The following is a 26487-nucleotide window of genomic DNA, read 5'->3' as shown; positions in this document are numbered from 1 at the left end:
GGCGGAGAGCTGGCTTCTAGGTAGACTCGGGATCTTTGGAAAGCAGGGGTTCCATGTTTTCCATGGAAAGACCATGTTCCCTCCTATGAGTCTTTCACCCAAAACTTTCTACTGAGAACGTCTCCAGGCCCCTGACCCACGACTTCCCGTCTTCCTCCCACTTGTCCTGTCTTACAACCTAAACAGTTAGGTGCAGGTGGTTAGTAATCCAAGCAGTCGCCATTCATAAGGTGCCTACTATGGGCCTAGCACCATGGTAAGCCCTTTACGTCTTTTTACACGAATCCTCTGGTTAATCCTCCCAACAGCTTTACGTGGTAAGCATTGACATTATACCCATTTTACAGATGATGAGACTGAGGCTCGGCAAGGTTAGCTGGCGTGTCCAAGGTCACACATCTGGTTAAGCAGTAGGGCTGGGATTTGAACCCTGGCCTTTCTGGCTGTGTATCAGCCAAGGCCCCCATGAGAAACAGATGGCATACTCAAAGGGGATAACCAAAGGGTTTCATGAAAGGATGATATGCAAGGAGGGGGGCAGCGTTCGGGGACTGGAGTGGGTGGTGACACAAGCCCCAGAGGCTGAGGGAGCAGTGGGGAGCTACTCCTGTATCTTTGAGCTGTGGGACGGGGCTAACCTGCCAGGAAGGCAGCCTTTGGCGACTGTGGCCCGTCAAGAAGGGAGGGTGGGGGGATCGATGCCCTGGCCTCTCTGCGCCCACCCTCTGATCTGCCAGCAGCAACCATTGGCTGAACCCACCTGGAGCCAGAGGATAAGGGAGCCCCCGGGGCCAGAGCAGGGCAGGGGAGAGTGAAACAAACGGAGAATATTCAGTACAGGCTCCCGAGGAGGCCGAGCCCAGGATAGGCAGGGGCCCCCTCCCTGGAAAGGAGAGGCTCACTCCCAGGACAGCTCAGGACCTCATGGCCTCCCGGCCTCCCTCTTCTTTTGCTTTTCCCTTCTTTCAGGTACCAGCTCACTCGTCAACGGCAACCTGCGCCTGTACAGCTCTGTGGGTGACCTAAGGCCGGGGCACTATGGGCAGGACGCACTCATCCCTCCCCCTCCCCCAGGCCCAGCCCCGGGGCCACCCCCAGGCTTTTCACAGCTTCGGGAGGAATCCCCCCCACCTCCACCTTCCATGGCTCCCCCACCACCTCCCCTGCTGCTGGAACCCCCACCCCCACCCACCACGGCCCCACCTCCGCCCCCAGTATTGGGGGCCCAAGCCCCCCTATCCACCCTTTCCTCCCCATCCACACCCACCCCTCCTGACTTCATTCCTCCTGCCCCACCCTTGGCCTCTCTAGCCCCACCTCCACCCTTTTTGCCAGCCCCAGCACCCCCAGCATCTCTTCATACAACGGGGACTCGCTTCTTTCCCCCTGGGGGTGTCACCAAGTGGAAATCAGAGGTAGCGCTGAATGGCAGGCAGCCGGAGACCCCCAGAACCAGCCCCCCCCAGAGCCCAGCTGAGCCAAAGGGGAGTCTTCTGAGGCCTAAGCCAGAACCCCACCTCACTTTCCCCCGCTCATTCAAGGTGCCTCCCCCAACCCCAGTCAGGACTTCGTCCATCCCAACTCAGGAAGCACAGGGGACGTCTCCAGAGGAGGAAGGGGCCACCAGGAAAGCCCCCAATCGACTCCCACTGCCTCCCAGCTTCCACATCCGCCCAGCGTCCCAGGCCTATCCGGACAGGGCCCCTGAGCCTGACTGCCCAGGGGAGCTCAGACCTGCAGCACCAGCCAGCCCCAGGCTGGGCCAGTCCCAGTCCCAGTCCCAGACTAAGGAATGTACCGAGACTCCTCCGCCAGCCCCTCCCCTGCCCCCTCCTGCACCCCCACTCCCTCCCCCAGCACCGCCACTTCCCCCAGCTGCCCCTCCTTTGCCCGCTGCTGAGAAGGCAGCCCCTCCACCTTCTAGGTTTACAAAAAACTCCAAATCCAGCCCCCCAGCCCCCAACCCCAAACCTAACCCCCCCAGTCCGGAGGACACAGCGTCTTCAGCGCCTGTGGACTGGCGGGATCCCAGCCAGATGGAAAAGCTGCGGAGTGAGCTGGCAGCCTATCTCTGTGGCTCCAGGAGGGAGGATCGATTTGTCAGTCACAGGGCAGGCCCAACAGCGGCTTCGCAGGAAAAGGAGGGCAAGAAGGGCCCCAGCCTGCCAGAGAAAGAGGCTCCCCCCAGCCTGCCGGAGAAGGAGATCCTCCCAAGTGTTCCCGAGAAGAGTCCCTCCAGCCTGCAAGAGAAGGTGGCTGCCACCAGCCTGCCCCTTCCCCCTGTGGACTACATCTCCCAAGACCCCCCAGCTCCCAGTGTCCGGCAGATCCGGAGCGAGCTGGAGGCCCGGCTCTCCTCATCAGCAGAGAAGGAAGCCAAGCCCAGCATAGGGTCTCTGCCTCCCAAGCCTCGGCTAGAAGCAGGAAGAATCTTTGAACATAGGACGGATAATGGCGAATTCTCTAAGCCTGTGGCCAGGAATCTGCTGCCTCCAACCACCACCCCTCTGCCAACCACACCACTACAGTCCAAGGCCACATCTGTGCCAGCCGCACCACCTAAGCCCACACCTGGACCGGCCACACCGCCCAAGGTCACGCCTGCACCGGTCACACCACCCAAGGTCACGCCTGCACCGGCCACACCACCCAAGGTCACGCCTGCACCGGCCACACCACCCAAGATCACGCCTGCACCGGCCACACCACCCAAGGTCACGCCTGCACCGGCCACACCACCCAAGGTCACGCCTGCACCGGCCACACCACCCAAGGTCACGCCTGCACCGGCCACACCACCCAAGGTCACGCTGGGGCCAGCCACACCATCTAAGGCTGTGCCTGAGCCAGCCACACCATCTGCAGCCACAACTGTACCCACCACATCATCCGAGCTGACAGCAGAGAAGAAACTGGTCCCCGCTGGGCAGTGGGAGAAGCCAACCCCCCAGGAACTTACAGTGGCCCCCCAGACAGAGGCAGAAGGGCACCCCTCAGAGGCCAGTAAGCCTCCTGCACTGGGAGCCCTCTCATCTCCAGCCCTCCCACCAAAGAGATCCCCAGGCGGCAAAGGGGTAGCATTTCTCTACAAGCCCCATCGCAGCCAGGAAAGCCCCAGCCAAGAGGCTGCTGTGGCAGTGGGCGCGCTGGCCACAGGGTCGGTGGGAGGGTCACGGGAACCTGTGGAGGTGAAGGAGCCCCAGGGGCTGCCAGATAAACCCCCAACCTCAGCCCCGCCTGCCGATGAACTGCTCAGGCACCCGGTGACCGGGGAGGTGGTGCAGCCCGGCTCTCCCATGGCTCTGCTCCTTGCGGCCAGGCAGAGGGCACAGAAGGGAAGGCCGGGAGGGGCCGCCCTGGGCCGGTCCTCCCTGCCAGGGAGTCTCCGGGGCCACGGCAGCCAGCCCCAAGCAGGCTCTGACAGCATCTTCCACAAGGAGGGCCGGCCCAACTCCTTCACTGTGGTCCCCAAGTCACCCAAGGAGGCTGAGAAGGACCCCCAGCCGGCCTCCTCAGCACAGCCTCCGGTACCCAGTCAGTGGAAGCCCCAGCACCCCGGGGACCCAGAGGGCACTGAGCCAAACCACAGACACAACGGGACAAAGGCGGGGGCAAAGCCGGCGTTCTCCATCCTCCCCCAGGGCCGCCTGCTGCCCAAATCCTTCTCGTCCCCCCCTTCTCCTTCCTGCAAGAGGGAAGAGGAGGAGGACGACGACGACGAGGGGGAGTTCTGCTTTGAGGTCATCCCGCCGCCGCCAGAGTTCAGCAACGACCCGGAGCCCCCCGCCCCCGCCCTCCGGTATCTGGGGCGCCGGGGATCCCCTCCTCAGAACAACTTCTTAGACTTGGGGCAGCCCTTGGCTTCTCGGGGCTTCTCGCGCTTTCCAGCCGGGGCGCACCACGCCGGGGCCGGGGGCCTGGAGCGCTTCGCCGGCGGGGGCCGGTCGCTCATCAAGAAGCGCCTGTACGTCGGGGAGCCCCAGCGCAGCCCCGGGCAGCCCCGCGGCGGCACCGCCCGCAGCCTGAGCTCCCCCAACTGCTTCGGGCCGCCGCCTGGGGGCCCGGAAATGCGGCGCGTCAACTCGGCGGGCCGCGCGCCCCCCGGCGGCCTGCACGCGCCGAGGCTGTCCATGGAGGGCGCAGCCCGCGGGGAGGCCAAGTTCAAGGCGCCCGGCGGCGACTACGGCTTCTCCCCTGCGGCCGGCAGGTGAGTTGGGAGTGGGGCGAGGAACAGACCTGGGGTGGGAAGCCAGGTGAGGGAAGGGTCCACCCGCGGGCCACAGAGAAGCCCACCAGGCCACGGCCACCCGTCCCGCGACATTGGGTTGTCTCCTCTCTGGCTCTCTGGACAGAGAAAGGAACACGAGGAGCTCTTTACCTGGAAAGGGTTTCCCTGACCTGCGTCCTCGTTTCCCACCATTTCACTTGTTCTCTCTTTCTCCATCCTCCTGCTTTCCCCACCAGCTGGCTCCCCCTCTTCTGCTGCCTCTTTCCCATCCCCCAGAGGCTCAGGGCTTCAAGCTCAGAGTGGTGTGGGTGGAGACCTGAGTGGTCCTTGGCTGTGGGGATTTCCCAGCCGCACAGAGAAGGATCCAGACTAGGAGTGAAGAGTTCTGAATAGAAGGGTATTAAGCAAGTACTCTGTGGCCAGCCAAGCCTAGACAGGAGGAGGAGCCCTGTGTCTGTTGAATCAATACTGCTGGACTAGGGTCCCACCCTGTCCACCGGGGCTTGTGTGGGCAGATACCATAGCGCTGAGCCATATCTTTCCCTCTTGCGCCCAGAAGGAGATGGGAGGGCTGTTGGTTAACCAGCTGCAGATATTAACCTCACCTCTCTCCTGCTCCCCCTCCCCAGGTCTCCCCACGGAACCCCCCACTATGGAAGCCCCATCAATACATTCACCGTGAGGCCTGGGACCCGCCATCCTATCTCCTATGCCTACTCGGGGAACCACCGGAAAGCCCCATCCTGAGCCCAGGGTGTTCTCAGCTCTACTCCAAGGAGTCAGACCTGGGCACTTGTTTTTTGCGGGGGTGGGAGGGACGCAGCAGGTGTTAGGCGGCCTGACTTAAACATGCAGGAGTCTTTGTTACCCGAACACAGACGGAGGATGAGTGAGAAGCCGTGGGAAGATGCACAGTGGGTTTCTGTTTCCCAAAGCACTGGCGTGGCTGTGGACTGTCTGCACATGGGGATGGGAGGGGGAAGGAGGGAGGAGAGGAGGAACCTTTAAGGGCCTGGAGCCCGAATTTCCGCTTTCTGGTACTGTTTGCTTTAGCACGACTTAAAGCAGTTTTACCAGCGTGGACTCCTGAGCAGGTCCTGAAAGCAAGGGGTGGGGCACTAAGTCTGAATGGGAATCCATCCCAGTGGCTGTGATTGTCTGTCCAGTGCTCCCAGAGGGCTGAGGCCCAGCTCCATCTGGGTAAGGGTGCGGGGCACTACACGTTGAGCTCTTTAGCCTCTGCCGGCCCACCATTTGTCACCCCAAGAGGTGATTCCTAGGTTCCTAGCATAGAAGCCACATTGAGGTGGGACCAGGAATGTGCACATTACAACCTGTGGAGCAGGTACTGGAACAGAGTTCTTTGCATTGGCCAAGGGTGGGGATAGCGGGGCGGATGGTTCATTTTCCCTGGCGCTGGCCCTTAGCCACAGGGAAGCCTAGAGAGAGAAGGAAGATTTGGCAAGTACAGGATGGGAGACAGGACTAAGTCTTGTTTTCCTACTCAGACCCAGGCAGCCATGATTTGGGGGATTGGGCCCAAGGAGCCAGAAGACCTGGGAGCTGGACACCAAGGCCTAACCTAGGCAGAACCCATTTGGGATTTGGAGGGGGCATCCTACCCAACCACCCCTCCCAATCCCAACACTACAGGTCCCCAATATTATTGGGCTTCAAAATGCATAGCGAAGATGCTGGAAGATGGGGAGTGGGAGGCGGCAGAGATGGGCAGTCCCAGACCCGAATTCTTGGGACCAGTCAAGGCAGGCTGCCTCAGTAAGGAGGAATGGGAGGGAGTGGCCAGCCTCAGAGAAGCAGGCCGGTAGGACAGCCAGGAAGCAGCACCCTGTGGGGGCACAGTGTTGGACCTTTAGGACTTGAGGTCACTAGCCAAGATACAGGTTGTGGGGACAGCAGGAGAGCCACTTCAGGGAAGGACAGCGCAGGCACCCCGATGGCACAGGATCTGGTTACCTGTGTTCAAGAAGCGAACCCCGCCCCAGACCAGCACTGGCCCTCTATGTATGTATGTATTTTCCCTGTACGATGTTTTATAAAAGAGTTCACTAATTTATCTGCTGTGTAAGGTTTGAAGGGTGAGGCATGGGCTCCCAGCTGTATGTTGCTCTGGAGTAGGAGGGGAAGGACTGGCTGTCACTTGGCTTGGGAAATAAACAGGCCAGTGCGGAATGGCCTCAGCTCTGTGGCTGTGGATTGATGACTGGGAGCTACCTCGGTGTGATGAGAGGTTGGGAGAGCTCCGCTGGGGAAGCCTGAGCACGGGGGGGTGCCTGACCGGGTGAGCCATTTTGTGGGGCCCACTCTTTCTCTTCTGAGCCTTAGGTTCTGTCTCGAAAGCCTTCAAGGGGAAGAAGCAGAGCTACAGTCTGGTGATAACAAACTGTGTCCTTGAGCAAGTCTCTTGGACTCTCTGAACCTCAGTCTCTTCTGTGTAATGGGCATGATGATAACACGGACCTAATAAGGCTGCTGAGAAGATCAGAGACAGTCGTGCGCTCATTAACGAGTATTTGAGTGACTCTTGGTGGCAGACGCTGTGCTTAGCGTGGATATACATGACTCCTGCTCACCGCAAGTCTGGTGGAGGAGGGAGGGGCTAAAAAGAACACCCAGAAGCATCACACATTGTAATAATCGGTGGGAGGAAAAGGGACAGGGTGCGTGAGAATAACCAGAGGGCAGGGAGAGAGGAGTGGATCTACTTTAACCCGGTGGTCAGGGAAGGCCTCTTGAGGTGGTGACATTTATGCCAATTTGGGCAAAACACCCAGCAAGTGTCTGGCGGTCAGTGGTTGCTCAGTAAATTGCATTTTTGGCTCATGACTCCCTTATGTTTGTGTGGGCCTTTCCACAGTTTCCCGTAAAGCTCTGACGTGGTATCTAAAGCTTTTCCAGAAAACAGAACCAGAGTCGTCATCTCGAGACAGTGTCCGAGAGAGAGTTGTGTTTCCTCCTCTGTCTGAGTCCTCTGTGGCAGGTGGGGGGCAGGGGAGACCAGGGGGAGGCTCATTGTTCATCAACTTATGCTTCCAAGAGGGGTCTCCCAGACCTCCCCTATCCTGGGGCTTCCTCCTCCTCCTGTCCTTCCGCCGTGAGGCCCTCATCCTGGTAACACAGAGGACAGGGACCCCCACTCCCAGTAGGACTTAGGGCTCTGCCTCTAGCTGCTCACCCCTCCCTGGTATTCCTAACTTTCCTCTCCCCTCACCTGACATGGGAGGGGCAGAGGGGAGTCGTGGAGGGGCCCTGGTCTCCCACCTACGGCACTCCCTCTGACAAGCCGTGTGACCATGGGTCTCAGCTAACTCATGTGAAAAATGACAGGGACAGACTTGTGCTGCATGTGGGTCTTAGACTTTGTAGGGACCCAGACTTCTTTACTCTTTATTGTTTTTAAAGAGAGAGAGTGTGCGCAGGGGAGGGGCAGAGGGAGGGGGAGAGAGACTCTCAGGCAGGCTCCATGCTCAGCACGAGCCCAACGCAGGGCTTGATCCCACAACTGCAAGATCACTACCTGAGCCCTCCCACATGAAGAGTCGGACGCTCAACACATTGAACCACCCGGGTGCCCTGGGACCCAGACCTCTTCAAAAAGCTGCTGATGGGGGAGAGAAGAAAATAGAAATAAAATAAAAAGCTGCTGAGAGCTATGGATCCTCACCCCAGAGAGACGCTCCCCACATGCATTTTTACACGTTATTTCAGGCAGGCCCCAGATGCCCTCCAAATAGGGCTCCGCAAACTTCACTCCTGAAAACTCCTGATGTAGCAGCGGTCACGGAAACCAGCAACACTTGACCTTGACAGTTTGAAAAGTTCTTTCATTCTCTGTTTATTCACGATCCTCTGAAACGCATTGGCCTTGTCGCGCTCCTAATTCCATTGCATCGATGAGAAAATCAAGGCTTCAAGAAGAAAAGTGAGTTGCTCAGAATAGCCCGCCGGAGTCCAAACTGCAAACTTCATTACAGCCGCCTCCCTTCCGGCTGTATCCACGCACCGCTCCTCCCTCGCCCCATCATGCCACGACCCCAAACCTATGTCTTTCTAGCAAAGCAGGGGGTGGGAGGGCCTGGGGAGGGAACAGTGACTCTGGTGCCAGAAAAGGTTAATTGGCGTGGGTGGCACGGGTGTTCCTGGATCAGGTTGGCCACACCTTGGTTTCTGGAACCTCCCAGCGGCTCCTTGGGTGTGGCCCGAGCCCCAGTGGCCAGAACCCCACCTCTCCTGAGAGGCCCAGCCCGGCCCGGAGCAGCAGCAGGGAGGCTGTGCTGGGAGTCTGGGGCCTGCCGTCAGCAGAGCATGAAAGCTCTATCCTCTACGATGCAGTACAGCTCTCCCCAGGGCCCCACTTCCTTACGGGGAAAGGCTTCTCCCGCCGGGGGAAGCTGTAGGATAGAGGTGACTTGGGACCACTGGGTGCAGGAGAGAGGTCACCCCAGTGCTGGGCTGTCAGGCAGAACTGCCCCTGCCTGCTCACCCCACCTGCCTACCCACCCCCCAGCAGCCGGTGGCCACTTTCAAAGGCAATGCTGGCGTCCCATCATTAGCTGTCCAGGACGGGCGGCCGCTGATACGAGGCAGAGAACCTGGGCCTCCTCCTTCCAAAGCCCCAGGGACGGCTGGCTAGCTGCTGCAGACCTGGTGTTGGGGCCTCTGGGGATATTTTTAGCCAGGAAGGAGAGAGAAGGTGCACTTCTGGGAGAGGGGTAGAGACCAAGAGAATGCATTACGAATGCTCGCTCATTTCCGTGAAGAATCCCGTGCTCCCCTGCCAATTCCCAGAGGCCCGAGAAGCTTCCTTAACATTTGGCACAGAGGAGCCCCTCCCCCTTGCCCTCCTGGAGAACCATTCTCTCTCTGAGCTTCTTACGGGCTTCTCTGTCTTCAGGCTGGCCCCCTTCCTCCACCCAGGTGTCTCAGCACCCTGACCTTGGCCTCCAGTCTGCCTTGTCTATAGTGTTCTTCAGAAGACTGAGCCGCTCTGCACCACGTTTCCCACATGAAATTGCCCCCGCGGACATTTCCATGTGGATGCCTGGCCTGCCATTCCAATTCGGCCTTTCCAAAAGGGATTATTTTTCCCTTCCTTCCTTCTCACACAATCGTGAGACCAGAGCAGCCAGGCCCATGGCCCCGCTATCCCTAAATCCTGATTCTGGCCTTGCTGCTTCTCTTCGCTCTTTGGCTTCCTCAGGCTGACTCCAGATTCAATCAGAGCTCCCACAGGAAGCCCCTCGCAGCCCTGCGCTGCTCAGAGATGCCTCCCTCCGCTGTTCTGCACCCACTTCCCTTGGCTGGCTCTTTCTCATCCTCCAGGCTCAACTCAGACATCCCTCGCCCCCTAGGCCACATCGGCTCCTCCTAAAGGCTCCCGGGGCCCCCTGTTCCCTTCCCGTTGGCATTACTCGCTCCTCATCTCCCTCCCCCTGCAGCTGGCAAGCTTTAAAATGCAAGGACTGCCGGCCTTACTCAGCACGGTATTGTTGAACGAATACATGTGAGTATTTAATCAAGTTCTGTCAAGGAACTCTTTAAGTTCCTTGAGGGCAAAGGCCAGGTCTCCCATGGACTAGTGACCACATAACTGTCTTGTTTCTAGATGTGTGTAACCTGGCCTAATGCTGAGGTTCTCGGGTGGCACAAAGTTATGGTTTTAGAGATGGCTTGGGTTTCAAAGGTGTCAAGATGCCTTGGAGCAGCTCCTGCCTGATAGGCTGAGGCACGCTGCCCTCTAAGTGGAGACAGGAAGAGGGGCGTCTGGGTGGCTCAGTCAGTTGAGTGTCTGATTTTGGCTCAGGTTATGATCTCACGGTTTGTGAGTTCCCGCCCCACATCGGGCTCGCTGCTGTCAGCGCAGAGCCTGCTTCGGATCCTCTGTCCTCCCCACCCCCCTCAAAAATAAATAAACCTTTGGGGGAAAAAAGAATTCTATAAGTGGAGACAGGAAGAGCTGGGGGTGGGGGGTGGGGGTGATGCTACCAGGTGAGGCCGTTCTGGTCCTTAAAAGGGGCCAGGATGTCCGGCAGTCCTCTTATCAGGTCAGGGCCCCTGCCCTCCCTGCAAGTGGGCCAGCCTCCCGAAGCTGCCAGCTCCAACTGTCCAAAGGACTCTCGCTCTGCGTTTACTCGTCTTTTGATTTTCTTTAGTCTCCGGTAATGTTATTTGGACCTGCAGCCTATCCCGCCCATGTATCAGGGACCAAGGGCAAAGGTTCTGCCCAACTTGTGCCAGAGAATGAGAAGGAACAGCACCTGTTGGCCGGCCCTCCCCACCTGGAGAGCCCTCCTTCAAGAGGAAAGCCTTACAGTCGCAGGTCTAGTCTTCCTTCAACAGCCAGCTGCCTGCGCAGGGTAGGAGGGTCTAGGAGCAGAGTGGGGACCCACCAGCCTCACTCTTTTCAGTTTCTTCCACTTCTGCGTTGGCATCCTTATCCCTAGTGCTACTCTGGGAGGTGAGACACAGCCAGCACTCTCTGCGGGACGCGCCCTACTCATTCTCCAAAACTAGATTCCTTGAGTCGCGTCTTCCGCACACCGAGCCTCCCCGTTCCTTTCACCTTTCCTCACAGCCCAGGTATATCTCCTGCCACTTCCTGTCATTGTTACGTATTTTCTGAGCTACTCGAAGAAGATTTGGTAGGCTTCGGTGCTCGTTCTCTCTCGCTCTTTCTGTCTCTCCCCTACTCCGTCTGTGATCTTTTCATGTTTGGGCTCAAATACCTAAGGTTAACACAAAACTCAATCGAGTCCATTCAACACTGCTAGGGGGCGCTCTTCAGTACAAGCCAAAGAGCCTGGCAAAAGGCTCACAGTGGAGTTCAGGAGACACACAAACACACACGAGCGCCAGGCGCCAGGAATATAAAGCAGGAGAATACAGAGTTCTCCCAGCCAGAGAGCTGGGTGGCCAAACAGAGCAGGTGACCCCATGGGACACTGTTGGCCTAGCATTGTGGGTGGCCCCTCTTGCTGGCCTATGACCAGGTCATCAAGGCTGCTCTCAGCTCTGTGACCCCAGTGGGAGCACATGGATAAGCGGGGCAGAGGAAAAGTGGCTGCCATTTGTTTGCTTTTCCCTACAGAGTGTTCCGCACCCAAACCCTCTTTGAAGAGTACTGTTCTCACCGACTCAAACACACACGCTGCTGTTGTCTTTTGGTCACCTCTCTTGGCCATTGAAAGCTGCCCTAGACATTCACTTTAACCCGATTTCTCCAGGGAGAATGGAGGGGTGTGAGGAGAGGACGTCTGTGGAACGGGCCCTGGTGTCCCCCACGGCCTTCCCCGCTCACGTGCGTAGCTCTCAGAGCGCGAAGCTCCGTGCGGGAGAGCCTTACGCGTGCACAGCGGCCGTCTGTAACCAGCAGGTGGCGCTGTGCTCACAGGCGCCTGACCTCAAGCCTGGCAGGTGGTCCGAGCTCAGGTTCAGACTGAGCTGAGGTTGATCTGGCTCCTCCTAGGATCCAGGCTCAGAGCTAAGTGCTAGTTGGTGCACCAGTAATTCTCAAACCTGAGCGTGCAAGTCCTGGAGGCTTTGTCAGAACACAGATTCCTAGAACTTGTTCCCAGAGCTCCTGATTCAGTGGGTTTGGGATGGGGACCGAGAATTCACATTTCCAACACGTTCCCCGGTGGGGCTGCCCGTCCCGATGGCCGAGGGACCACACTTTGAGACCTGCTGCTGTGTAGTATCCCATTTAATCTTCTCTCCCCACTCTGGGTTGACAATACCACTCCCAACATACCAAGGAAGAATCTAAAGTCCCCACAGGCCAAGTGACCTAGCCTTGGTCTCACGGCTGGGGCATCGTGCCCACCCTTGTCCCAGAAGGGCAGTGAAAGATTGCAGGCTTGGGATAGTAGGGTACTGGGAGCGGGCATGGGGCACTATTAGTCTGGGACTAATTCCTCAGGTGTCCACAGTGATTTAAAAGCACTTTAGGGGCACCTGGGTGGCTCAGTCGGTTATGCCTCTGACTTCGCTCTGGTCATGATCTCTCGGTTGGTGAGTTCCAGCCCCAAGTCAGGCTCTGTGCTGACAGCTCTGAGCCTGGAGCCTGCTTCAGATTCTGTCTCCCTCTCTCTCTGCCCCTTCTCTGCTTTCTCACACACACACTTCTCTCTCTCAAAAATAAATAAACATAATTAAAAAAAAAAAACACTTTAGCTTGGGGGCGCCTGCGTGGCTCAGTTGGTTGAGCCTCCAACTTTGGTTCAGGTCATAATCTCCCGGTTGGTGAGTTCGAGCTCTGCTGCCTGTCAGCGCAGAGCCCGCTTGGATCCTCTGTCCCTCTCTCTCTGCCCCTTCCCCGTTTGCACTCCCTCTTCTCCCTCTCAAAAATAAATAAACATTTTTTTTAAAGCACTTTTGCTTCTATTTAAATTTAGTCTCACAATCCTGGCCAATGCACACTCTCCCCCATGGAGGTTGTGCTGTGCCGCACCCCACCCCCTTCTGTTTTCAGGACTGAAGTTCACTCAGCTGAGTCCCTCCCTGGGGATGGTCCTTTCCACCAGAGAGCTATCTTTGCCCAAGGTCGCACCTGCTCTGTGGGGGCAGCTCACATTCACTGATGGAGGCGTCCCACCCACCAACTCAGGACAACTCAGAAGGGTCACCCTAGCTCCGGGACTTCTGATGGCCTCTGTCTCGAGCAAGCTCAGACAGCCCCACTTCTCCCCCCCTTTCCTCCACCCGTGTGCATTCTGAAGGCACGCCCCAATAAACTTCTGCACACAAAAATCTTTGTCTCCCAGGGAACCTGTCCTGCAAAGACTCGTCATGTACTGTTCCAAGCATTTACATGTATTGTTTCATGGGAACCTCGCAACAGCCCCAGGAGGTAGGTATGTTTGTTATCCTCAGTTTATGGATGAGAAACAGAGGAACAGAAAGGCTAAGTAGCTTGCCCAAGGTCACAGAGCTAGCAAGCCGGCAGGGCTGGGGTTCCTGTGCAGTGGTCAGACTCCAGAGCTCCAAAGTATTACATAACACTGTCTTCCAGAACATTCCTGTGGTCTAGCTTCAGGGAAGTTAAACAAAAGAAACAGCTGAAGATACACTCTGATTTGAACAGAGGAAAACCTCTGTTGTCCCCAATTGTTTTCCAGCAGCCTATTGCTGGTGCCTAAACATGCACTGCCTTGGTGCTTAATTTTAGTCCAGGCGTTCTCATCTGGGGGCAATTTTGCTCCCCAGAGGGCATTTGTCAATGCCTGGACACTTTTGGTTGTCAGACCTGGGGGAACTGTAAGGGCATTTAGTAGATGGAAGTCAGGGATGCTACTCACGTCCTACAACACACAATGTAGCCCGCCACCCACCCCACCCCACCCCAAATCCAGCCCAAAGTGTCAGGTTGAGAAACCCTGCAATCTACGTTAAAGCCTGGTCTCCCAGAAGTCCCAGTGAGACTAGGCCTTGGTCAAGGTGACCAGAGCTACTTGAGTTTGGGGGTTGATAGAGAGTTTGGAGGGCAAACCTCCTACCTTGCAGTCCTTGAAAAACATGTATTATCCCCAGTTAACAGGTGAGGAAACTGGAGCATCAAGAGAGTATATGTGTAGTGAGAAGAGAGGAACCTGAGGGCCCTGGAGACAGCTCTTTCCCTCCTTCAAAAGTTAACCACAGGTCAGCTCAGCAAGCCCAGGTTGGTTCAAGGAAAGATCACAAGGCTACAAGACCCCACATGATCCACTCATTCTTCACCTTTGACCTTCCTCCTGCCACTCTGTCCCTTACCTCTCCCTGCTGGCCACACTGTCCTCCTTAACATGCCAATGCCACTCCTGCCTCAGGGCCTTTGCACTTGCTGTCCCTTCATCACTGAATAGTCTCTTCCAGCTATCTGGTCTCAATCCAAATGTTACCCTCTTGGAGAGGTAAGGCCTCCCCTAACTGCTCCACAAAAGGACAATAATACCCTGCCTCCTCCTCATTCTCATTACCATGTGTTATTTTTTCCTCAGCACTTATCACTATCTAATGTACAATAGATTTGTTTATCCTCCTCTCCCTTACCTCCGCACTGATTTATTTTTTTATTATTATTTTTTTAAATGTTTATTTTGAGATGGAGAGAGAGACACACACACAGAGTGCAAGTAGGGGAAGGGTGGAGAGAGAGGGAGACACAGAATCTGAAGCAGGCTCCAGGCTCTGAGCCGTCAGCACAGAGCTCGATGCGGGGCTTGAACTCACAAACCGCGAGATCATGACCTGAGCCGAAGTCAGACGCTCAACCGACTGAGCCACCCAGGCGCCCCCACACTGATTTATTTAATGCCTTTTTCCCACTGGTCCTGTTTTTTTAATTAATCTTTTTATCGTTTATTGTGTCTGTCATCAACCGTCTCTAATCCATTGTGGAATAAAAAGAAATACAAAAAGGAACTAGCTCATGATCACATGAACCATTCATTAGACTAATCCTTCTAATATTTTTCTATCAAGATTTCCAAACAGCAAAGTGGAAGAAACAGGATGCCATCCCACCTTCTCAAGCTTTAGGGGAGAAGCCTGAAGCTGCCACTAAATTTCCTGGGGCACCGGGGTGGCTCAGACGGTAAAGCATCCGACTTCGGCTCTGGTCATGATCTCACGGTTTGTGAGTTCGAGCCTCATGTCCGGCTCTGTGCTGACAGCTCAGAGCCTGGAACCTATTTCGGATTCTGTGTCTCCCTCTCCCTGCCTCTCCCCCACTTGTGCTCTGTCTCTCTCAAAACTAAATAAACCTTAAAAACAAAAGAAGGAAGGCTTAGTTTATTTATACTGGGTATCTTCTTCTACCTTTTGAATTTTGTGCTGTGTCCACTTATCATTTTTTTTTCAAAGCCACTTTTTTTGGGGGCGGTGGGGAGAGCAAGCATGAGTGGTGGGGAGGGGCCAAAGGAGAGAGAAGAGAATCCCAAGCAGGCTCCGTGCTCAGCACAGATCCTGACACAGGGCTTGATCCCATGACCCTGGGATCACGACCTGAGCCAAAATCTAGAGTTGTACACTCAACTTACTGAGCCACCCAAGGTGCCGCATAAATATTTAAATAGTACCTGGCCCATAGTAAGTACAACAGAAGTACGAGTTATCATCACTCTTATTTAAAAACCATATAAAATTATTCTGAGGTGGGGAGAACTTGGGAGGGAAGGGAGAGCAGAGCTCAGGCTGTGGGGGTGGGGGTGGGGGTGGCCCAGTCCAGGTGGATGGGTTGCAGATGGTGCTACAAGGAGAGCTACTGGGGGCAGCGGAGCAGGGTGCTCCTGAGAGCTCTGGAGGGATGCAGGCCTCCCTCGTACAAGCTGGGGACACACTCCCTGGCAAGATCCCAGAGTTTCCAGAACATTCCATGAAGCCAGAGGAACACTTCAGGGGAGACCATGAGACCTGGTACATTCGGGCCTCTGAGAGAAGAAACTAAGTACTTCAGAGGACACAGCAGGACTAGCCTTGGGCTCCTTGAGGACGGGGTCTACATCCTCTGGGTTGGCTGAATGACTTTCCAGAGGGCTGCTGCTGGTCTTGTCACCTGGGCGATCAAGAGAGGGCCCAGGCCCAGGAACCGCTGTCTCTCACAAGCTTGTGGTGACAGTATCCTCCACCAGCAAGGGTTGGAAGGAGTAGAAAACTCGGGCTTGCTTACATGTATGTCTTTTTCGACCTTTTTTGCTCTCCTGGAGACTGGCCAACTTGAGAGCACTCGGTAGCTTAGGACAATGTCTACTCATTCTCCAGAATGTACCTGGCCCAAGAAACATGGGGAAAGGGAGAAGAAACACTGCTTTGGTAATCCTATTTGGATTTTCAGGGGAGAATAATCAAGGAAGGGGGCAGCTTCTGGCGTTGGAGAGGGATGGATAATGTAGCTGGGGGCAGCAGCTAGGATGATTTATATGGAGTATCCCTCCCTCTGAGAATGCAGAGTTTCAGAGAGAATTCTCACTTTACCCCTGTGCATGCACACCAGGACAATTTGTAAATCGAAAAGACTGACAGGTGTCCACAGCAGCTCAGGGACAGTGGAGAAAGCTGTGTTCCAGAGAACATCTTGGGTCCCTCCTCAGCAGGGATGTCGTGCTGGGAACACTGTATGCTAAAATCCACCACAGAGGGGCTCCTGGGTGGCTCAGTTGGTTGAGTGTCCTACTTCGGATCAGGTCATGATCTTACGGTCTGTGAGTTTGAGCCCCACATCGAGCTCACTGCTGTCAGCGTAGAGCCTGCTTTGGATCCTCTGTCCCCTTTCTCTCTGCCCCTCCCCCATTCACACACACACTCTCTCTCTCTCTCTCTCTCTCTCTCTCTCCCTCTCTCTCAAAAATAAATAAAGCATTAAAAAATAAAACAAAATCCACCATGGAAAAGTTTACCTCGGCCATAATAGAAACGGAAGCTAAAGCTATTCTAAAATACCATTTTTTCACGTAGGTTGGCAAAAGATCAAAAGTTTGATCACACACATTGTGTTGATCAGGGTGGAAGGAAGCAGGCTCTTTTTCCCTGGAGCGAGGGTAAAATGGCACAATCCCTGTGGGAGGGCATTTGGCAATAGCTACCAAAATGCTAAATGCATATTGTGGGCTAGGAGCGCCGCTTCTGGGAAGTTCAGCGACAGCAATCCCAGCAAAATGACATCATGCCATGACAGCATTGTTTGTTGGAGAGAGTCTCAATTTCCCTAAATAAGTGGCAATAAATTAGAAGAAGACAACACAGCGGCACGCTCTACGGCCATCAAAACCAACAAGGACGCTCTTTATGAACCCATACGGAACGAACTCCAAGAGATATTAAGTGGGGGTGGGGAACAAATGCAGAAAAGTGGATGCAGCATGCCAACATCTGTGTGAAAAAGGGAAAGACGCGTGTCTGGATTTGCTTGATGCGCACGGAGATCGCTGGAAGGCAACTTAGACGGCGGGAACCACAGGCCGCAAGTTGGGAGGGGGCCTGGTGTCCTGGAGCTGCCTCTGCTCCCTGAGAAGGCCTTCGTCCCCTTCAGGCTCCACCCTTCCAGGAAAGAGCCCAGCCTGCGGCTCCCAGAGGGGGCAGACAGAGGTCGGGAAGGAGCAGGGCTTGAAGCCCTTGTAGCCACTTGGGCGTCTGGGGACCTTACCCTCGTTCTTTAACCTCTAAGCCTCTGTTTCCTCTTCTGGTAAGCAGCGAGAATGATGGTGCTATTAATAAATGAGGCGGGACGTGTGTAAGCAGGGAGGATAATTGTACCACCTTATCAGGCTAGTGAGAGGATGCACAGACTAATCCAGGCGAAGAGCTTAGCACGGTGCCTGGCCCTGGCACTGTGCCAATGGATTGGTTCCAAAATATATCTTGGTTTCTCATTGGCATTCTGACCCTTACAGGATCAAAACAGACACTCCTCAGCAAGGCCAATGAGACCCTTAGGGTCCACCTTACCTTTAACCTTCATTTCCACACTCAGCCTCGCGTCCCCCTCATAGGAAGTGGTCTCTGTTCTCTCTGCCTGGAATGTCCTTCCTTCCTTTGCTTGACTTGGTCAACTTTAAGGGCCAGCTCACGTGTCACCCTCCCTGGAAAGTCTCAGCCCAGAAGGCGTTTGTGATGCCAGAGTGCCTGCGGTGCCCCTCGGTGGGGCACCATCACACCGCATGGTGATGAAGCCCCCGATCCTGGCTGGTACCCATGCACTTGCTTGCTACGATAAAATGGACACGAAAAGATACTGAAGTCCATTCAAACAAGCCACAGCAAGACACCATCTTCTACCGCTCGGACTGATGAACTAACCCCAACAGGTTTGGAGACACGGGAGGTGGAACTGTAAGAGGCAGGCACGGAGGCGAGAGCGTAAGTTGCCATGACTCGCGGGGCAACCGGGGACCCCTGTCCACATTTAGCAGGTGCGCACAGAGAAACGACCTACGCACAGATCTGCTCACTGCATCCGTGTGCAACAGTAGAAGGCTGGAGACTCCCTACGGGCCCATCCCCTGGGGACAGGTTGACTAAGTTACGGTAGAGCCACACTATGGAACACCACGCGACCAAGAAACAGAACAAAGAAACTTTTTATTACTGACATGGAACCATTGCCAAATGATACACTGAGAAGTGCGGGAGAAAGCATGGATAGTTTGTATAGTATCCGCCACTGGGTAAAAAGAGGAGCGAGTATATACAAGCATTTGCATTTGAAACACAGACTATTTCTGGAAGAATAGGTAAGATAATATTGATACTAACATACTGGTAGCCTCCAGGGAAGAGAACTGGGAGTCTGGGAAACAGGGAAAGAAGGAGATGCTTAGTCATCACTTAGATCTTTTTCCTGTCTTTTAAATTTTATACTGTGTACATATAATATCTATTCAAAATTAAATAAAATAACTTTTTTAGGAAAGAAGGAAAAGCTAGTAATAAAATGGAGTTGAGGCTAAGCCACTCGCTCCAGGAGGAGGAAAAATACCTTGAACGTGTCTCCAGAAGCGAGAATGTCCATGGGAAATCATTCCCTCCGGCCGGCTGCCCCCTCCACCCACAATGTGAGCTGACGTTCAGAGAATTAAGAACCTGTTTCAGTATGAGCCTGAGTAAAACAGAAGAACGATAAACTCACGATCAGTAGTCAAAGAAAATTCATAAATGAATGCATAATGAAAACCTAAAGAAATGAAATTAGAATTTGCCCCCCGCCAGCCCCCGCCGCCGGCTCTTTCATGATGGCAAATAACAGGTAAGGCTCAGCTCATGCTTCTTTTTTTTTTTTTTATTTTTTTAAAACATTTATTCATTTTTGAGAGACAGAGCACGAGCTGGGGAGGGGCACAGAGAGGGGGAGACACAGAATCTGAAGCAGGCTCCAGGCTCTGAGCTGTCAGCACAGAGCCCAACGTGGGGCTCAAACCCAAGAACTGCAAGATCATGACCTGAGCCGAAGTTGGACGCTTAACAGACTGAGCCACGCGGGTGCCCCATCAGCTCATGCCTCTTATACCCAGGGCACAACTAGTCCTAAGAGCCTCTGAACCTCCTGATCCTTCTATTAAACCTCACAGATCATCAGGAACTCACTGGGTAAATGCGCGGGAGCAGGGCCCCCTTCCAGCCCCAGGCCCCACCAGTTCAAATGACCCCTTTTCTGGGGAAATACTGTTGTAGAGCTGGCAGACGTGTTCCCAAACCTAACCTACTGAGCTGGGGTGCCACCTGAGGACCAATGCCATGGAAGAGACCTCTGCCAGATTTACAAGGGAGAGAATTGGTTATAGCTGACACCAAACTAGCCTCCAAAGACATTACAGGAGGGGCACAGGAGCCTGGGGTGGGGGTGCTGTGCAGGAGCAGGTGGGGCTTTGGGGATGGTGGGGACTTGAGCACCTGAGTGCTCTCAGGCAGGGTCACCTGCCCTCCCGCCTTCCCTCAGGCCATCTGGGCTCTCCCCTGTCCCTTACTCACCTCTTCCAGAAGCTTCACTTGCCAACCCACCCCACACGGGCAGTCTTCAGCCCTCAAGTCTATCCCTCTCCTGACAGTTCCCCCATCTTGAGTTAAACAGGTTCTCGTGTTTCTTTGTCTCCCTGACTACAGTGTGAGCGCCTGGGGGAAGGGAGTTTACTGTGTGTTTGTTTCCTCCCTCTCCCCTCAGTCCAGGACTGACGGCAGGGAGAGGTCACACTCAGCCTTGTTGGCTCTCTCGGGGCCTCCAGTTTTGGGGGGCACTGGCTGTCCCTCCAGTTGAATCATGTATGCTCCATGCCAAACTTTGCAAACGTAACTAAAGACAAGTAGTCTCATGCCCCTCCAGCGGCCAGAATGAGCCTGACGCTCCCTCTTTACCCGTCTCTGAATAACACCCAAAGCCCTTCCTCAGGCTTGGGAGGCTATGTGCCAGGTGACCCCTGCTCTTCCCCAGCCTCTCTTCCTTCTGCAGGCACACAGCCTCTCACTGCCCGGGGGCACGGACACTCCTGCCTCAGAGCCTGCATGCTTGCTTGCCTTTCCTTCTCCCTGGAATGCTTTTCCATGGGTGGCTTGCCTCATGGATGCATTCAGGGCCCTGCTCAGAGACAGCTTTCCTCCCTCACCTTTTCTAAAATAGCCACCCCTGAGGCGCCTGGGCGGCTCAGTCTGTGGAGTGTTGGACTCAGGCTCAGGTCATGATCTCGTGGTCTGGTTCGTGGGTTTGAGCCCTGCATCGGGCCCACTGCTGTCGGCCTAGAGTCCGCTTCAGATCTCCACCTCTCTGTCCCTCCCAGGCTCACGCGTGCACTCTCTCAAAAATAAACAAAACGTGACCCCTTCGGCACCTAGGTCCTCTCATCTGCTCCTCCAGATCCACTCACTCCCACCTTCACCCTGCGCTGTGCCCTGGGAGGCTGGCCCTCTGGCTTCCAGCTTCCATTGGGCAGAGAATGGGCAGGACACCGGAATTTTGGAGGGAGGAGGCGGGGGTCAGTCTATTAATTTCCCAGCTGGCTCCTTCCCTGTAGGGTTGCTGTGTGTGACCTGGCACCTCAATGACCTAAGGCCTCGGCTCTTGGCAGAAGGTGCCCACACAGGCCTCTCTCCGGGTTCTGGTAGCTGCTCCCCCCCACCCCCCATCCCTGTCATCCAGGAAGTACACCCAGGCTAGTGGCGCCCTACCCTCTGCCCACACTGTTGGAGGTAATCCCTTTATTAGATCTTCCTTAAATCACCCAAAGTACACTCTGGCTTTCCCTGCAGGCCCCCACTTCACCACCCGACATTACATGCCTCTTGTTTGTGGGCTGTCTGTCCCACAACTGGACCACGATGTCAGAGGAGGTAACGGCCTTACTCTGTGCTGTATCCCAACGTGTGGCTCAGCCCCCGCATGCAGTAAGTAGCTCGGTTAAAGTTTGCTGAATGAATGAATGAGGAAGGGAAGGATCAATATAATCTGGAGAGAGGATATGGAGACTGGAAGGACAGGTAAGATTTTAGGAGGTGGGAGGCAGGAAGCACACAAATGAAGGCCCAGGGGGCAGCGGTGATGAGAATGGCCTTCTCCCCTCAAGGCATAAAGACCCCCATTAGGTCCTTCTCCACTTTTCTCCACAATCTCTAATGCGCTGGGTTTTGTCTCACTGGAATGAATGCCCTGGGGGCAGGGGTCATGCCTGTCTTGTTTACTGTGGAATCCTTTGAGCCTGGCAGTCTCTGGCATACACCCAAGGCACTAGGTCCGGCTTTGTTGAATAAATGAAAGCGATACTCGTTATCCAAAAGAAACAATGAACTGACACTGGACCTGGGAAGCCAGATCGGGCAGGCTGGACTTGGGGTAAGGAGCGGGGTAGGGAAGAACTACAAGGCGTCCTGCAGGGAGGGGAAGGGCTTGAAGGAAGACGGGCCTTCAGGGGACGCAGGCTGGGGAGAGCAGGGATGTGCAGCATCAGACTGGCCAGGCGGGGAAGGGGTGGCAGAATTTGGTGACCGACCGGATGCAGAGGAAGAGTGAAGACTCCAGAGTGTTTAGCTGGGTGACTGGCAGGATGGGTCGATGCTGTGAAGCCTGCCATCGTGGCCCAAGGCAAACACTCAAGGGCCAGGTGCTCTTGGCCTGTTTCTAACTTCCTGCGGAAGTGGGAAAACTGGGGAGCGGACGCGGTTTGAGGGGACACTGAATCAAATGCAATCTGTGTGGCATTGGGAGTATGGTCAGACAGCTCGGTGGAGAGCGAGCTACAGACAGAAGATGCTGAGGACCCCTGGGGGTATCAGCTGGAGGTGGAGGAGTAGATGAGCCACCTCCTTGTGAAAGCAGAGGACCGTTTGGGACCGTCCATAGCTGGGTGGGTCGGGAGGAATAGCCAGCAAAGAAAAGGGAAACCCGGAGGCAGACTGACAAGGAAAGGACAGCGATGTCATGGAAGCCAAGGGAACAACTCTGAAGGAAGGGGCAGCCAACAAGGTCACACATCAAGGGCGAACGCTGGGTTAGACTTCACTGAGGGCCCCATCCTAGAAGAGGAGCTGACTGATGGCCTCTGGTCAGGCTGGGAGAGCCCAGGGTGCCAAGTCAGGTGGCCTCCGTGTTCGGGAAGTGTTTGCTGCCTGTCCCACCAAGGCATTCCCTGGCACACGGCCTCGGCCTCATCTGTGGCAGATTGCCACTTGTCCTCCAAATGCATTCCTTTGTTCTCTCCAGGGGGGCATAGCTCCCAAATTTTACCCAGCCGCTCCGCTGAAACCCACATTTCCTCACTTCCCTTGCAGTTCGGTGGGGCCATTGACTAGGATGGGGCAGCTTCTGGGTGTTGAGTTCTCCTTTACATACACCTCCCATCCGCCTCCTTCCCCCAGGCGGGAATGCACACCCAGGAGACAGGGTGGCAACCGCCTTCCATCACGTGGGTGTGAACGTCACCTGAGGTGATGGAGGAGCCAGGACACAAGGACACGATACCATCAGGCCATCAAGCCAGCCTGCACCCACCTACTCAGGCTTTCATAGAAGGCATACTTTTCTGTCTTACACCACTATAGTTGCGGATTTTTTTTTAAGAGCAGCCCAACTCATATTGGAACACATCATTTAATCCAGTAGAAATACCACCTTAGATCACACCAAAAGTTTGATCAGGGCCGTGAAAGGTGCCACAGGCACTTCCCCCTGCCTAAGATCCTCGTTCTCCTCGTGCCAGGGCATCCTTAAGTCTCCTTAATAATCTGTTACAGATCTATCTATTCATAAACTGCTCAAAATCCTTCATAAATGTTTTTGGCCCTTGGTCTATTCATCAAGGAATGGACAAGAGCAGTGATTAGCAGCCTCAGCCTGCCTCACTGTCACCCTCTCTGCCACTGGTTGTTTCTAGCTCCCTCCTCCCCCCACCCGCAGGCCAACGACAGTGTGGGTGTGCGGTGGGGGATCGCTTCGTACAAAGTAGTGCTCAATGCATTTGAGGAACAGAGGCGTGTAGGGTCAAGAAGCAAGAGCGAAAGGTAAAAAGCATGAGCTTGGGAGAATGCTGGGCACAGACTGCAGCTTTATGACTCAGCAGCCATGTGGACTGCGTTGTCACCGACCTCCCTGGACCTCCATGTCCCCACCTGAAAATGTAGACGGTAAGAAAATCTGCTATTGAGGTAACGGTGAGGAGTAAATGAGTCAATACGTGTAAAACAGTGATCGGCAAGAGTTAGGATCCCAGTTAGTATGTTTTTTTATTTTTTTAATGTTTATTTACTTTTGAAAGAGACAGAGCATGAGCAGGGCAGGGGCAGAGAGAAAGGAACACACAGAATCCAAAGCAGGCTCCAGGCTCTGAGCTGTCAGCACAGAGCCGGACGCAGGGCTCAAACTCATGAACCGTGCGACCATGACCTGGGCTGAAGTCAGACGCTTAACCGACTGAGCCACCCAGGCACCCCAGTATCAGTTTTTGTGCGTAATTTTTAAAGCAACAGAAAAAGGAAAGGTCTGGCAATGGAATAATAGTGTCATTTAGAAGCCACAGTTACAGACATTCTCATTACACCTTCCTGACAAGGTATCATAATTATCCCATTTTATAGAACCTGGTTTTGTAGTTTAGTGATTTGCCCAAGATTTCACAGCTGGCAAGTTGAGGGGGCCATAGATACAAACGTCAGCAAGGTTTGTTCTACTGAGTCACATGGCCTCTTAGAGCAACTCTAGGATTCTAGAAAAACGAAGCTTAAGTCTGTCCGTTCTTTTACGCTTGTTCCCCGAGGCCAGGCCATGTTGTTACTGGTTTCTGTTTTCACTGCTCACTATGTAACTACCCCTTAGTCAGAAACAAAGACAAGGGGTCTGCTGAGTGTCCCTGCCCCCGCCTAGACTGGGGCTGCTGATGGAGGTGGGGTCGAGGAAGGGGCATACTTCTCAGTGAACAGTCGAGGGACTGGTGTATACTTAAGAGACGAGAAAACCCGAGGTGCCTGGGTGGCTCAGTCAGTTAAGCGTCTGACTTCGGCTCAGGTCATGATCTTACAGCTTGTGAGTTCGAGCCCCACATCGCGCTCGTTGCTGACAGCTTGGAACCTGCTTGGAGCCTGCTTCGGATTCTGTGTCTCCCTCTCTCCCTCTGCCCCTCCCCCACTCACACTCTGTCTCTCAAAAAATAAATAAACATAAAAAAGAGACAGATGAGAAAACCAAGTGCAGTGTGTGGATCTTATTTTGATTTTTTTTTAATGTCATTTATTTTTGAGAGAGAGAGACAGTGCAAGCAGGGAAAGGTCAGAGAGAGAGAGGGAGACAGAATCTGAAGCAGGCCCCAGGCTCCGAGCTGTCAGCACAGAGCCTGACGTGGGGCTCAAACGCACGAACCGTGAGATCATGACCTGAGCTGAAGTCTGATGCTTAACTGACTGAGCCACCCAGGCACCCCTTATTTTGATCTTGAGTCAAGCAAGCCAACTATTAAAAACAAACAGAAACATTTTTTAGACAACCGGAAAAATTTGAATATGAACTCAAATGAAATAATGAAATCACTGTTCATTTGTTAAGAATGATATGGACATGATAATTATGTTTTAAAAAAAGTTTGGGGTGCCTGGGTGGCTCAGTTGGTTAAGCATCCAACTTTGGCTTGGGTCATGATCTTGCGGTGAGTTCAAGTCCCACATCAGGCTTTATGCTGACAGTTTGAAGCCTGCTTCAGATTCTGTCTCCCTTTCTTTCTGCCCCTTCCCTGCTTGCGCTCTGTTTCTTTCTCTCTAAAATAAATAAAATACAAAAAACAAAAATAAAAACAAATAAATTAAAAAAGTCTATCAGGGCACCTGGGTGGCTCAGTTGGTTAAGCATCTGACTTCAGGTCATTATCTCATAGCTCGTGGGTTTGAGACTCCCGTCGGGCTCTCTGCTGACAGCTTGGAGCCTGGGGCCTGCTTCGGATTCTGTGTCTTCCTCTCTCTCTGCCCCTCCCCGCTCACGCTCCCTTTCTCAAAAATAAACATTAAAAAAATTTTTTTTTTAAATAAAAGTCTACCAACCCACACAAAAAAACTAATTTTTGACAAAGGTATAAATGTAATTAATTCAATGAAGGAAAGTAGCTTTTCAACAAAAGGTGCTGGGTCAATTGGACATTTATAGGCAAAATAATGAACTCAAACTTCAGATCTTAAAAAAAAAAAAGATATGAAGGGTTTGAGTTCATTCTTTAAAGATGTAAAAAATATTATTTTTATCATTTAATACTTTAATATTTTAGTATTTAAATATAAATACAAGTTTATAAATATATAAATAAAAATATTCATAAAATATTTAAATTTAAATATTTATGCATATATTTTATATTAACATTTATAATTTGTTTAAATATTAACATTTTAATATTATTTAAATATAAATTTACAAATGAATATAATATATAAAATAAATACACATATCTTTTAAAAATATAAATATTTAATATTATTTTATATTATTTAAATATTTTAAATTTTTTTAAGTTTTTTTTTTTTTTTTTTAATAATCTCTGCACCCAACATGGAACTCAAACCCACAACCTCAAGATCAAGAGGTGCATGGTTCACCGACTGAACCAGTCAGGTGGCCCTAAACCTCACATCTTAGATAAAAATATACTCAAAATAGATCAAGAACTAAAATGTAAAACATAAATCTATAAACACGTTACAAAAAAATAGAGAAAGATTTTTGGGAGCTAGGGCTTTGGTGAATAGATTTTAGACCTGAAAAACTCGATATGCCTAAAACCTAAAACCTTTTTATACAAAAAACTAAAAATGCCCATAAAGGAAAACACTGATAAATTGCTCTTCAAAATTAAAAACTCTGTGCTTTGCTGAAGAGCCTGTGGAGAGGACACAAAGGCAAGCTGTGGAGTGGCAAAGTGTTTGCAAACCACACATCTGACAAAGTTCTTGTATCTAGAATGAGGAAATCTCAAAACAAAGAAACAATCCAATGAGATAGTTCAAATTCAACAGGCAAAAGACTCAAATGGATTCCACCAGCTAGGAGGTGCCTGGGTGGCTCAGCCGGTTAAGCGGCCGACTTCCTCTCAGGTCATGATCTCGCGGTCCGTGAGTTCGAGCCCCGAGTCGGGCTCTGTGCTGACAGCTCAGAGCCTGGAGCCTGTTTCAGATTCTGTGTCTCCCTCTCTCTCTGACCCTCCCCCACTTGCACTCTGTCTCTGTCTCAAAAATAAATAAACATTAAAAAAAAATTAAAAAACAAAAAACAGATTCCACCAGCTAGGAAATAAGCACATCTAGCCATTAGAAAAATA

General features: G+C 53.2%; 1 protein-coding gene across 1 annotated transcript in view; it reads left to right on the top strand.

The window, feature by feature from the left end:
- CB2H6orf132 (chromosome B2 C6orf132 homolog) overlaps positions 1-6418 on the top strand; it is a 34131-nt gene extending 27713 nt beyond the window's left edge. The window contains exons 4-5 of the mRNA XM_078446890.2: positions 970-4207; positions 4858-6418. Of these exons, the coding sequence (XP_078303016.2) occupies positions 970-4207; positions 4858-4975 (3356 nt within the window). The 3' untranslated portion in view covers positions 4976-6418. The remainder of the gene's footprint in view (positions 1-969; positions 4208-4857) is intronic.
- The last annotated feature ends 20069 nt before the right edge of the window (positions 6419-26487 follow it).

Source organism: Panthera onca, chromosome B2 (assembly GCF_046562875.1).
Source record: "Panthera onca isolate mPanOnc1 chromosome B2, mPanOnc1 haplotype 2, whole genome shotgun sequence".
Classification (NCBI taxonomy): domain Eukaryota; kingdom Metazoa; phylum Chordata; class Mammalia; order Carnivora; family Felidae; genus Panthera; species Panthera onca.
Note: the sequence above shows the minus strand (reverse complement) of the source record. Positions and strands in the feature narration are given on the sequence as shown.